Source organism: Mastigoproctus giganteus, chromosome 3, assembly GCF_048544385.1.
Source record: "Mastigoproctus giganteus isolate SK-2022 chromosome 3, ASM4854438v1, whole genome shotgun sequence".
In the NCBI taxonomy this organism is placed as follows: Eukaryota; Metazoa; Arthropoda; class Arachnida; order Uropygi; family Thelyphonidae; genus Mastigoproctus; species Mastigoproctus giganteus.
Window position 1 is genome coordinate 95,359,048 of NC_143577.1, and position 14,843 is coordinate 95,373,890.

General features: G+C 36.3%; 1 protein-coding gene across 3 annotated transcripts in view; it reads left to right on the top strand.

The window, feature by feature from the left end:
- Positions 1–14,843, top strand: part of LOC150088166 (uncharacterized) — a 323,234-nt gene that overhangs the window by 284,816 nt on the left and 23,575 nt on the right. For all 3 annotated transcript variants that reach the window (XM_090369359.1, XM_090369360.1, XM_090369361.1), the window contains one exon: positions 4,155–4,341. In XM_090369359.1, the coding sequence (XP_090225485.1) occupies positions 4,155–4,341 (187 nt within the window). The remainder of the gene's footprint in view (positions 1–4,154; positions 4,342–14,843) is intronic.

Below are 14,843 nucleotides of genomic sequence, written 5' to 3' on the forward strand. Positions count from 1 at the left end.
GATAATCCAAACTAATTGGTACCAGGGGTAGTTCGGACTTTCAAACTTATCAAACTGTTCTGGAGACTAAAAAAAAAAAGTTCAGCAAGTTTAGAAATAAAAAGACTATGTTGTACTTACATATTTTTATTCATAGGTAACAAAACAAATGCCACAATTTCAGCCACAATAATATGTAGGCCTTTAACGAAGATAATTACTATTTTTTTGCTGCACCTTTTTTGAACTTCGTTTCTTTGCCGGCAGATCTCTCACTCTTTTCAGCAAGAGTGAGATAACATTGTTTGTTGATTTTCATGTATCAATTTTGTTAATTCGTAAGCTAATAAAAGTGTAAATTTGTGCTTTATATGTTTTACTTTTATAGCTTTTGGATAATATTCATCCAATTTTTGCTTATTAGAATTGCCATTTAATTGAATCAAAATTCAATTTGCAACATGATCACAATAATCGGCGCTTACTCTTATTGTTTTTTGGTACCAGCATTAAAACAATAAATAAATACTGGCTCCTTTGGATTATTGACATTCAGATTTTTGATGCTCTACTGTAATTGGATTATCTTGTTTCTTTCTATTATAGGCTGAGAACTTATTATTATTATTAGCCATATGGGGCAAGGAAGCCTGAGGCTTATGCTGTACCAGCCAGAAAAAGTTACCGAGAGAGAGAGAGAGAGAAGCAGAAAGGAATCACCAAGAAAGAGAAGAATGATGATATCCAGCTCAGGACCCCAGGTTACTTTTTACTTGTTTGGAGAGGGCTTTTAGATCATCTTTTTGGATACATGCAAATTGATCCTTGAATACACAACCAAACAGACAGACTGACAGTGACAATTTCTTTTTAAGACAGGTGGTAATAATAAAGAGAGGAACCACATTTTATAGTATAGTCGGGATAAACTAGTTATGGATGATAAATGATCTCCCATGACTAGACCAGCTTATCCCAACTAGTCATGGATGATAAACTATACATAGAATGTGGTCATCACTCATGACTAGTTGGGATAAACTAGTCATGGATAATAAAAGTTCTTTTTGGATAAGATTGGCTGGCATATTCCCCCCACCCCTCAGGAGTACTAGGCAGAAGCCTTCATGAATTCTTCTCTGTAATTGAATTTTTTTTCTTAGTTGGTTCTTCCCTTATCCTTCCATCAAATTGATTCAGCAACTTAATGTAGGTATATTCCTATTTTCTGAAACCATCAATACCACAAGTAGCGATAGGCATAAAATGACTAATAATAGATTAATTCAATAATCAAAATAATCAATTACATGCAAATTAGTTGATTACAAATTATTAAATTGCCAAGTTCCATTTGGTCATATTATATATACATATATATGTCACTATTGGCCGAGCGGTAACAGCACTTTAGTTTTAATAACATCAGATTAAATCTCTTTACTGTCAGTTTTTTTTTTTTTTTTTTTTTACTTGTCAATTTCATATTCATCTGATTTGTATATAATTGTTATGAAAATGCCATAATCAATTATTTCAATTATGACCCTCGATTATGTCCATCACTAACCGCAACATATTGTCAATGCCATCCTATCTTCTAACCTGTTGTTTATGTGTGTGTGGGTCTACTTTTGTTTTTGTGTATATGTGACTCAATGTAAATGCAACAACTTATTGTTATACACGTACCTTTGTAATCTTCTGGTAAACCAGTCTCAGCTGTAATGAGTATGTTACCATTAAAGGTTATGCAATAATCTGCCACAACCAATAGATGTATCTTTATTTATTAAGTGTTGCTTGATCAAGCCTTATCCCTAAACTTATCCTTTGCATTACACTTTGAAAATCCATCTCAAGTCCAATCAAGCCATGTTATATGGACCATAATCTATATTATAAGAATTTTTGGTATTAAAAATTACACTGTATAGGTGTATTATTCTTTTCAAGCATTTGTATTGGAATTTAAGGTGTTGATTTTTGTTGATGCTTATACACACTATATTAAGAAAGGCCTACTGTTACTAAACTATATAATAGAATGTTTTTTTTTTATTGTTTTTTCCATATGTATAGAAGGATAGCAGAAAATGTAAATGTTGAAGGCGTGAGAAAGAATGTGAATATCCTATATGATATAATGAATTAAGCAAAATTATAGGCCGAAGTAGATAGCCAATTAGAGAGAAGGTAACTGTAAAGCAAAAATGATTAAATTAATATATAGAGTAATAGCAAGCATCAGATAAGGATGGGAAATTTTGTTTATAAGTCCAAGAAAGGGGCAGAAAAATTATTAAATTAAAATCTGATGCTAGCTAAAAATAAATATTGATACATAAATCAGGTATTTCATCAAGAGACTACACCTGATCATGTATCAAAAACTGTGTTTCTATACTTCACTATACCTGTGGAAGAAAAGTAAATTTCTAAGTGAGAGCAAATGGGGAGGTAGCAGTAGAACTTCCACAAAAATATGGACAAGGTAGTCCATGTTGTAGAACATAATAAATTAAAATAAGTGCTTATAGTGTAAACTAGATTCAATAATAGGTAGTTATAAGCGAATGAAGTGGTTAGAATAAATTTGGAGAATGTGTATATGAAGTTAATGCAAGCAAATGTTATAAGGCAGGGGAGTGAGGAAAGGGAAGGGAGATAAAAAAGGCAAAGATAGCAGGACATTAAGGACAGTAGGAACATTCGTATCACCTTAGTATTACACTAATAGCTTTACGAATGAGAAAGTATAAAGATAAAAAGTTAAGAAAAAGATATTAAACATTGCTCCGGCTAGCTGAGATCATAAAGTCCCATCCTTTTAGTAAGGGTCCTTGACTAAAAGAGAGTTAGTAGAAAGAAAGAGACTATCAGATGTTTGTGATGTAAGAAGCCAAAAAAATAAGAGCCAAAAATATAAAAAACCGAAAAAATTACAAAAAAGCAGATAGTTGCAAATAGAGAGTACAAAATAGATACGTGGAATTTTTAAACAATGCATAGTAAATAGTTAAAGTGGGAAAAAACAGTGGCAAAACATCCAGTTGAATCAATCCCTTATAACTGAAGCTAAAGCAGTAACACATTAGAAAGAATGCCTGGAACTCATAATATTTCATAATATATTTCACTATGTAGTTTATGTATTATGTAGAAATATTATGTAGTTCCCTGATGAAATTCCTAATTATGTATCAATATTTATAATTTTTCCACCCTTATCTGATGCTTGCTATTACTCCATATATTAATTTAATCATTTTTGCTTTATAGTTCCCTTCTCTCTCTCTCTCTAATTGGCTATTCAATTCAGTCTATAACTTTGCTTAATTCATAATATCATATAGGATATTCCACATTCTTTCTCATGCTTTCAACATCTCCATTTTCTGCTATCCTTCTCCTATTAGTTTTGGCATTTTGTGTAATTTACACATTCATCTTTGCACTTTTCAACAGACTTATTAATTTTACCTCATATATATATAAACTCTTGTATCCTTTGCTGTTGCTCTGCACACTCAGGTGCAAATGTCATTATTTTTATCTCGCCATTACCACTTACTTTTCACCTCATTTTTATACTTATTTTATATATATATAAACTGCAACTTGACTCATTCATTTTTAAACTTGTAATGGGCATCCTATTGTAAACTTGTAATGGGCATCCTATATTAAAAAAAAAAAAAAATCACATCAATGTGGATTTTATGTCATCTCCCCATCTCTGTGCATCATTAATTATTAAACCAAAAAAAAAAAAAAATCTGTTAATGCCTGCTGGAAATACCCAAGATATTATTGTTCTTATTATCCAATATAATGGAGAATAAAAAAATTCTAAAGTGCATCGTTCTGCTTGCCTTCGTTTTCCTACAGAGTTAATATAGTTGCACAGATTCTTAGTAAGAAACCTATAAAATAACAGATCTAAATAACTGTATGTTCTAGATACAGATAGATGTAAATAACTGTATTTTTAAATATGTGAATGTCATTTTTTTGTGATTGAATTTGTTGCCAGTTCATGCAAAAAAAAATTTATCTCAATTTAAACCAAAAAGGGGGGAACTGTACAATATATAATTTTTTTATATTACTTATGCTGTAATGCCAAAGTTATACTTTGATTACTTGTAGTAACTTTATTCTTTTCTTATTAGGGGACCTTTTGTAACAGCCCTCAGTAAGACTTGGTGCCCTGAACATTTCCTGTGCAACAATGCACACTGTGCACAGCCTCTACAAGACATTGGTTTTGTGGAAGAACAGGGTCAATTGTACTGTGAGAATTGTTATGAGGCCTTTTTAGCACCGATCTGTGCTAAATGTAATAGTCGTATTAAAGGTGTAAGTATTGAGATGTTATCAACTACAATTAGAGTATGAAGTGAAAGTGAAATACAAGAGCTGTTCAGAAAGTAATAAGATTGTGAACAGGCTTAATTATTATAGAAATGAGAAAAGGCAGAGGATATGTATGATCAGCAATGAACATGACACCACCAATTGCAAGTAAATGTTGAAGGTGTATCAAATGGCACCTAAAAGTACAAATGGAATCTATTATGGAGCAACATTGGACAATTAAGTTGTTTCCTTGAAGAAAAATTGCTATAGCAACATTCTATATGATGCAAGAAACATTTGGTGAGAAAAGCATGACACAACATGCAAGAAGCATAAGTGAGGAAAGCATGACATAAGCACCTAAGTACTTATGTCATGCTTTCCTGTTGGCGTAAAGCATTTCCCCAAAGGCAGGGAATCTGTAGTGGATGAGCACTGAACAGAATAACCTTCAAGCTCTGGCTATAAAGGGCTCGTGAACTTTTATATCAGGAGCTGCTGCTATTTTATATGAAAATTGCATGTTTCGACTGGTAATGCACACTCAGTTTTACATACTTAAGATTCAAACAAGTTTGGAGGTCAGATTGCCAATGAAGAGTTCCATTAAAAAATAAAAAAAAATTAAATTTGGATGAGTTACATGTGTCACAAACAGGCCATTTTAAAGAATTTAGTAATATACATTTTTGACATCATTACCATTGAGGAATGTGAATGTTTCATTATGATTCCTCTACCAAAAATCAGAATAGCCAAGAGCAAACTCCCAGTTCTCCAACCCCACCCATGGCACAAAGTGCAAGAAATGAAATGTGATCAGTAATCTTGTTCAACAAATTAAGTCTATACCAACATGCAACACTGCTGCAACATTTCAATTAAAATAACCAGAAAAACAGCCAGTGCACATTCTTATTCATTGTGATGATGCATTCCCACACATGTCATACTGTTTGTCTGATTTTCTGCAGGCTAGAGCATCAGCCTCTTAAAGCCAAAATTTGGCACGTTGCAGCTCTTTCCAGAATTGAGGCAAGATCTCAGTAGCTGACAGTTTCCATCAACTGAGATGTGCATATACAAATTAAATATCTTTTGATTAATTAATTTACCATTAGTTTCGCATTCTTGGAAAATTAAATGTATTTTCAAAGGCTCGTTTTGAACATATGTTCCATAAGTGAAGTGACAGTATAGTGCATACCAGTCAGACGAGAATATGCTAAAAAAGGAACATGCTGATCTGAATGATTAAAACATACAACACTGCTATGTATACACTTATCTTATTACATTTTGAACAGTACTTGTAATTAAAACTAAAAATTATAATGTACTGACCGAGAATACTGTTCAGAGAAATACACCAATGAGCCAAAACATTATGACCAGTGAGTCGTTACGCAAATCGAAGCAACTGCAGGTGCGGGTTGGGAAACGGTATAAAAAACACCTGATACTGAGCTCCGTTAATCAGTGTTACTCTTGTTCTTCAGATAGGAAAGGCAGCAGACTTAAGCAAGTTTGACAAAGGCCAAATTATAATAGCCAGACGACTGGGTCAGAGCATATCCGAAACATCACGGCTGGTGGAATGATCACATTCAGCCGTGCGTGATTACTACCTATCGAAAGTGGTCCGAGGAGATATTGGACGACCACAACTCATCGATGCTCGAGGTGAGCGAAGGCTCTCCCGGATGGTACGTGGCAACAGAAGGAAGACTGTGGCGTAACTTGCTTGTAATTGGAATGCTGATGATGGGAGTAATGTGTCACAACACACAGTACATCGAACCCTATTGAAAATGGAGCTGTGTAGCCACTCCGAGTGGCCATGCTAACGACAGTTCACCGGCAACAGCACCTAAAATGGGTATGCGAGTATCTAAACTGGACATTGAGTGATTGGAAGAAGTTGTCTGGTCCGATGAATCACATTTCCTGTTGCACCATGTGGACTGCCAGGTACGAGTGCGTAGTTTACCTGGGGAAGTGATGGCACCTGGATGCACCATGGGACAAAAACAAGCCAGTGGCGGTGGTGTCATGCTTTGGGCAATGTTCTGCTGCTGGGTTACCCTGGGTCCAGTCATCCATGTGCCAGGCCAACACTACCGCCTACCTAAATATCATTGCTGGCCAGGTACACCCTTCCATGGCAGTGGTCTTCCCCTCTGGCAGTGTCATCTTTCAGTAGGATGATGCACCATGCCACACCACCCTGGATTGTTCGAGACTTGTTTGCAGAACACGAGAAAGACTGCCAGGTATTGGCCTTGGCTACAAATTCCCCAGACATCAATCCCATTAAGCATGTGTGGTTTGTGTTAGAATAGCAACTCCGATCTGTGGTGTCTCAACCACTGACCTTACAAGAGTTAAAAGGTTCTGCTGGTTACATGTCGGTACTGGATACCACAAGACATTAGAAATCTTGTAGCATCCATGCCTCGCTGGTACGAGCTGTTTTGGCTGCACGTGGAAGACCAACATCATATTAGGTAGGTGGTCATAATGTTTTGGCTCATCAGTGTATCTCCCAATTGTTTGTAAATGTGAAATATAAGCATGAGTGTTGCAAGGGATGGCATTTTCCCATTCTAGATTTTTGGATATTTTTATTAATCTTTGTGTCTTCTACGGCTGAGGGGATTCACCATTCACAACCTACTTGGAAAGCTCTGAATCTTCATTAGTATTAACAAAGAAACCTAGCTAGCTTTTTAGCAAGGTTTGAATTACTCTCATGTCATAAGTTTTTCCTGTTGATGAATGTTTATATCCTGAAAACATACAAAACAAATCTTGTAACAAAATGTACAGCCATGTGATATAAGTTTGGCATAAGTTGCTTCCGGTCAGTCCAAACAAGCTACTGTAATCTGAAATACAGATCTATTGAAACTGCTTAAACAAAATCAAAATGTATGTAATCTCCCATTCCAAGTAATGTTTTGCACATAATGTGATGTACATAAAAAATCAAGAAGATAAATCTTTTATGATTATCACACTTATAGGAACTATAAGTGTGGCAACATTTCTGATTTCCAATAGCAAATTTACTGTTGAATCATTTCACTAGCAAATATGCTATTGAAAATCAGAATGTTTTTGAAAAAGTAAACACCTTCATATTTTTATATCCTTTAAGTAGTATTGACAAGAAAACAAAAATTAAATTAAGAAAAACTCAAATCTGCAGATTCATTTTCTGCCTACACCAAAGCTGACAACAATTTTAAAGCCGGCATTCAGTCCAAACTAGATTTCGAACAGGCTAAGAGTAGAAAACTTGCTTCTTGTCCAAATGGTAGTTGTGCATTCTGGTGTCTTGTCAGAGCTATTGGCTGCAACTTTTGCCCATCTCTTTTCTCACCTCTGTCAAAACCAGATCATTCTATTGCCACTTCAGCCACAGATAAAGCTGATCTGCTAGCATCCTACTTTTCTTTTGTGTATTGATGATCTTGGTAAACCACCTCCTACCATTCCCAGTACAACTCCATTCAATGCCCCTGTGGTTCTTCCGTCAGAAGAATTTTGAACAGTCTTGATGCTAAGAAATCTCCAGGTCCTGATGGTATTTCTCAAATTGTTCTCAAAACCTGTGCTGCTCAGCTTACTCCTGTTCTGTGTTGTCTTTTTTTCACTTTCTTATTCCATGTGTTTTCCCTTCTGCTTGGAAATTTGCTTATATCCAGCAATCCTAAAAAGGGTGACAAATCTCCCTCCCCCCCATCCAGTTATCATCCCATTGCACTTACTTCTACTGTTTCTAAATTAATGGAGAAATTAACTGCCAACTCAAACTATTTACAAACCTTTCATCTGATCAATGATTGCCAATATGGATTTCATCAGTGTCAATCTACTGGCGATATAGTGGCTTATGTTACTCATCAATGGACAAATTCAATAGAAACCATTAGGAAATTCAAGCAGTTGCTCTTAACATTTCAACGGCTTCTGATCGTGTTTGGCACAAAGGTCTTCTAAATAAGCTTCTGCCTTATGGTTTGCCAACTGCTTTTTGCGATTAGGTATCCAGTTTTTTCTCTCCGACTGCTCATTGCAGGTGATGGTAGATGGCTCTTTGTCTTCTAACTTCTCCACTAATACTTTTGTTCCCCAAGGTTCAGTTCTTTCTCCCAGGACTTTTTTTACATTAATGACCTTCTTTCTTTGACTGGAAGTCCTATCCATAATTTTGCTTATGAGAGCACACTACATTTCCCCTTCCAGTTTGAGGAACCTTGCTCTGCTCAAACAGCTTCAACATCTTGAATATTCACTACCAATTCCTTAAATGCTGATCTCGTGTAATTCTCCAGTGGGGCAGATAACTAAGTTGATTTTAATTCTTCTAAAACATGATTGATTGATTTAAGAATTCTTGGCGCAAGAGCTACTGTGGCTAAATTGTGCCTGAAGGGCGCATTTTAGTTCAACAGTTTTGTTCTTATTTGTATTTTGCTGTGAATAGTTTCCAAGAGTCATGGAGTGACTATAGCTTGCTTCAGAGATAATATTTGGTTTCATATTTGATTATAATAATTTATTTTCTTGAGGAACTGATGTTTGCTTGTCACTCTTTTAAGCAGTTTCGGCACTCATCTGCAAAAGCTGACAAGTAATCAGTACATGTTCTACTTTTGTGTGCGTGACAGGTAGGACATAGAGAGGGATCCTCTCCTTGCAAAAGATGAGTGGCCGAAGTGCATGTGTCCTATTCTTAACATTTCAAGTATCACTTCAACATGTCTATTTTGCTGTATGCTGGATTTCCATATTTGGAGTAAACTTTTAATCTGATGCAATTTGTTATTGGTTAGTACTTGCCATTGCTGTTGCCAGTGATGTATCCCACTGTGATGGATAACTTGTTTGTAGGATGAGAAAGGGATATATTCTGATGAAGAAATGTTGTCTTCTTTAGCAGCTCTGTCTGCTTGCTTATTACCATGTATTCCGACATGACTTGGGATCCAGCAAAATCTAATGTTACGACGTTGTTCAAGGAGTTTTGATACTCTGTATTGAATTTGCTGCTATAGTGGATGTTTGTTAGAATTAATGTTTTGTATCACCATCATGGAACTAAGGGAGTCAGTGAAAAATCATGCTGTTTTGGGAACTTGAATGGTTGATTTGCTTTAGTGCTAACATAATGGCTTGCAGTTCTGCAGTATAAATGCTGTAGTCTTTTGAGAGTTTTTCAGCCAATGTGATGTCAGAAAAGTAAACTATGCTCTCACATGAGATTCAGTTTTGGATCCATCTGTATATAGAAAGCAATGATCTGAAAATTGTGCCTTATAAGCAGCATGTAGCTGTTGATAGTTTATACAAATGAGGGTTTGTTTGCTCCAAAAGTGGAAGGAGAAGTCGCATGAAGGCTGTCTGATTATCCATGGTGGTGTAGACTGCTTTGTCAGTGGCTTTATATTATTCAGGTTAAGCTCTCTACTGAGAAGGTTTTTTTAATCTCACGCTCACAGGTTTATTGATTTGTTGTTATTTTTGTTCCGATTCAGATGTAAAAAGAGTTTTCTGTAGGGGGTGACCTGGTAAGGATTTTATTTTAGCTGCATAGGAGAGTAATTAATTTTGTCTTCTAATTTGCAAAGGAGGTTCTTGAGCCTCAGTGTACAGGCTCTGCACAGGCAAAGTATGGAAAGCTCCAAGGGCTAATCGGAGTGCGCAGTGGTGTACGGAGTTGAGCCATCTCACGGCACACTAGGTCCTGCCGAGTCATAGCCTGGGACACCATAGTCTAGTTTGGACCGAATAAGTAGGTGATGTAAACGTAGTATTGTCCTGTCTTGCTACCCAGGATATAGTGGATAGGACCTTTAAGATTTCATTTTCTTCAGACAGTGGACTCTTGTATGACTGATATGCTCTAGAAAAGTCAGAAATGACACTATTTTTAACTGGGATGATCTGTTCTTTCAGCCTGAGTTCGGGGTCAGGACGGAGATTTCTTTCTGTCCATTTTATGACTCTGTTTATGGCTACTTGTAATTGTCATTCTATTGTCCTCATATGCTGCGCTTGATAAGAAATGCTAAAATCATCAGCATAAACAGTTGTAAAGATATTGTTTGGGATTTGTTCTATTATTGTGCTAAAGTGGACAGCAAAAAGTGTGGCACTTAGTAGAGATTCTTAGGGGACCCCTTCTTGACAGTATGTTTTGGAAAGTATTGTTCATTTGAACTTCGAACTTCCGATTCTTAAGGAAATTGCATATGTAGAGGGGTAGATGTCCTCTAAGGCCAAGTTGATGTAACCTTCTAAGTATGCCATAGCACCACATGGTATCATATGCTTTCTCGATATCAAAATTAACCATGACGATGTTGTTTTCTGAGAAAAGCATTTCTTACTTGATTTTCCAGTTGTATAAGTACATCTAAGGTACAGTGATATTTCCAAAACCCATATTGTGCTGGGTTTAGAAGATCATTATTTTCTAGATGCCATGTTAGTCTATTTTTGACCGTTTTCTCTAAGATCTTGCCTTAGCAGCTAGTCAAAGCTATGGGGCAATAGTTCTGTGGGTCTGATAGGTCTTTTCCCTGTTTTGGGAATGCTAATATTATTGCGTGGTGCCATTCGTCTGGAAAAGAATTTTCAAGGTAGATCTTGTTGAATCTAACAGGACTAATTGGGATTGTTCATCTAATTGTTGTATCATTCCATAATGTATTTCATCAGGACTGACTGCGGTGTGTTTCGCCTGTAGTAGAGTGTTTTAATTCTGCTACTGTGAGCGGCAAGTTGTATTGTTTACATTGATTGCTGAAAGTTTAGTTTTATTTTTTCGGCCTCATTCATGTACGTTTTGAAAGCGGTCAAGTATGCATGATTAGCAGATGTATTGCAAAATTTTCACCAAGCACATTGACAATATCTAAGGTATTTGTAACCAACTGTCCTTTCCAATTTAGAAGTGGAGAGGGGTTTATTTGAGAATTGTTTGTCATCTTTCTGATCTTTTTTCAGATAAGCGTAGCTGGTATGGTACTGGTTATATTGGATGCAAATTTCATCCAAGTCTCTTTTTTTTTTTTGCTGATTTTTTGCACTTTCCTGACATTAGCTCTGGCTCTCTTGAATTGTATCAGGAAGAGCTTTCCAGGTTCTATTTCTCTCTTTTTTTAACTTTGTGGCACTCTTTGTTCCACCATGGTTTTGGAAATATTCTAATGTTAGAAGATGTTTTAGGTATTGTCTTTTCCACAGCTTGAAAGATATTATCTGTAACATAAGCCACTGATACTTGTATTGATTCTTGTTTAATAATGTTGCGGTCTAACTTGGCTAGTGTCCTGAATGTTTCCCAATTTGCGTCACATATTTTCCATCTGGGGTGCCTACTGCCTTGGTATGGTGCTTTCTTCATGAATTTCAAAATTATGGGGTGGTGGTGGTCACTACTCAATGGAGTCTCGTGCATGCTCGATTGCATCATCTGTAACAGCATTGGGGAACAGATTGATAAGTCTATTGCAGAACTGCTTTTTGATGGAAGGTGGAAATATGTGTGTGTGTGTGCGCCGTCCTTGAAAATCATTAGGTTGTTCTCAACTACTAATTTTTCAATTTGCTTTCCCTTCTGATCTATTTTGGGATCGCCCCATAGTGGGCGATGTCGATTTAGGTCACCTAAAATGCAGAACGGAGGTGGTAGTTGAGCGATCAGCTCTTTGAAATCTTTCACTCAGAATTCTTGATTAGGGGGCAGCTATATTGAGACTATGGTAATATTGAAGCCTATTGCTAAACGGGCTGTGACTACTTCTTCAGACTGTGTGTTCAGTGATATCATTTGGGAAGGTACATGTCTGTTAACTAATATTGCGATTCCTCCTCATGTTGTTTCATCCGTTATGTGATCATTTCTATATGTAGTATAATTTTTGATTATACTGTTCTCCTGTAGTTTTAAATAGGTTTCTTGTAGGCAGATGCTTAGTGGATGGTACTGGGTAATGAGGTCTATAACATCATTAATGTTTGAGCGAAAACCTCAACAGCTCCACTGGATAATCATATCTGTCATTTGGGGTTCGATGGTCCCTCGGATTGTTTCCTTGGGGCTGTTTTCGCTTTGTCTGCTTTGATTTTGTCTTTCTTTGAAAAATATGGTCTACCAGTATTCATTTCTTCTTCAGCGAAAATTTAGAGAACTGGTTCCTCTCCATAGTTTCTTACCTCTATGTCCATTTGTTCTGCCATCTTTTTTCCTGTACTACATGTTCTTTCTTTGTTTATTTTTCTTATTACACTTTCTGCATTATCTGGTGGGAAAGATAAAGGCATATTGATCATTTTTTCCTTGTTGTTTTTGTGATGGAGATTGGTTTGTAAAACTCACAAACCCATTCTGAGAGGGATTCTCTTGGGGGAATTATAACATCCGTTTGTGTGCCACAACATTTTGAATTAGGCAGTTTCATTCCTGGAGTCTTTTTGATTGTGGCAACATGTGCAAGGTTTATTCGTTATGTTTATTGCAACTGCCTTTTTAGCTTCTTGATATGAAACTCTATTTTCTGCAATCTTTTTTCTTTCTTCCAAATTTCACACTCTTGAGTATGCAGTATGATCTTTACAATTTACGCATTATAGTTTCCAGCTGTGCAGATAGAAGTGGCTTGTTTTTGAGAATCACAGTTTGTTTGCACTCATTAATTTTCCTCTACATACTGTCTGCGAGTGACCAAACTTCTGACAGTTGAAACAGCAGAGAGGATTCGGAATATATGGTCTTATATTGCAGTGTCGGTAACCTGCTTTTACTGATCTGGATGGTTTTGGTGTGTTAAAAGTGAGTATCAGATTTCTGGTGGGGGGGTGATTATCCCTTATTTTTTTTTTAACTGTAATTATTTTAACACTGATAACTCCTTGTTCCTGAAACCCAATTTGAATTTCCTCTTGGGGCACATTTAGAATGTCCCATTCTGTAATGACACCTTTTGAGATATTTAATGTATTGTGTGGGGATACTGGTACTCCTGCAAAGGTTGTCATTTGTAAGAGTCTTTCAGAATGTTTAGAGTGGACGGTTTCTACTAAAATATTGCCTGATTTTAATCACTTAACATTTTTTGGTGGGCCGACATAACTCTCAAGGGTCTTTTGTATGAGAAAGGGTGAAAATTGGCCTACCGATTTCTAAGTGTTTGAATGTATAACAATATATGTTAGAAAAATTAAAGCTTTAATGTCAGTTTTTAATCTCTTGTGGAGACAGAGTCATTTCTATCACCTTTTCTGGTTCCTTAGAAGTATCTCCAAAAGAACTCAATTTCTCATACCTTGGATCAGTTCTATTTGGGTCCAGTGAATTCCTAGGTATTGGAGTCAGTTTGCTCCATTTTGACCTGGAAGGGAGAGCTTTTCCCCTCCAGGTTATCAGCCCTGCCATGTGGAGGCAGGAGCAGTGACACTGTGACCAAGCACAAGGAGGTTAGTAATTAAGATATATACAAGAAAAAGGAAAACAGACAGTTACTTATCTTCTTAATTTAGTAAAGTTCATTTCTTTACTATAGATTATTTGTGTGTTAATAAATACTTTAAATAAGGAAACAATTTCTACTTCAAGAAAGAGCACTAATTCAGAGCAAAGTCACTTGATCACAGAATCGCTTGGCACCTGGGGCCTCTAAAACATGAGTCATCTTCAACGACACTCATGTTTCTAGACAAGATCACACATCTCTATTGGGGATTACCCTGACTCCTAATTTCTCTTGGCATAAGCACATCACAAATATTGCTTCCTCTGCTTCTAAAAAACTGGGGTTTCTCATTCATTCTTGGCTTTAATTTTCTTCCAAACAGTTGTTCATTCTGTACAAATTACAAATCTGCCTTATAATGGAATATTGTTCCCACAACTGGGTGGTGCCCCCAAAACCCTCTCTCAGGGTCTAGATTCCATTTAAAAGAGGGCAGTTAGGTTAATTAATGACTCACCTCTAACAAAGCCTCTCCATTCCCTGTCTCATAGATGTTCTGTTTCTGCTGCATGCCTTTCCTACAGATACTTCCATGGGCACTGTTCTTCTGAAATGGATTCTACAATTCCTGTTCTCTCTCTCTCTCTCTCTCTCTCTCTCTCTCAAACTAGTCCAAACATGCTGCAACCAGTAGCATCCTTCAAATTCACAGAACCAAGTTTTCTTCAACTTCCGTTTTCTGCAACAACCTCCTTTCATATATATTTTGAAGAACATAGATTGAGATGTATAAGGCCTTGAATGGATTGAGCAGGCTTAATGCTGACGGGATTCTTCCTCTTGCTCAGATTACAAATCTGAAGGGGCATAAATTCAAACTGAGGAAAAACAGTTGTAGAATTGATGTGCAGAAGTTTGCCTTTAGCCAGCGTATTGCTGGAACTGTTGTGGAAGTTGATAGCTTAAATAAATTCAAGGCAGAACTAGACAAACATTTGCAATGAATGGATCAGTGAA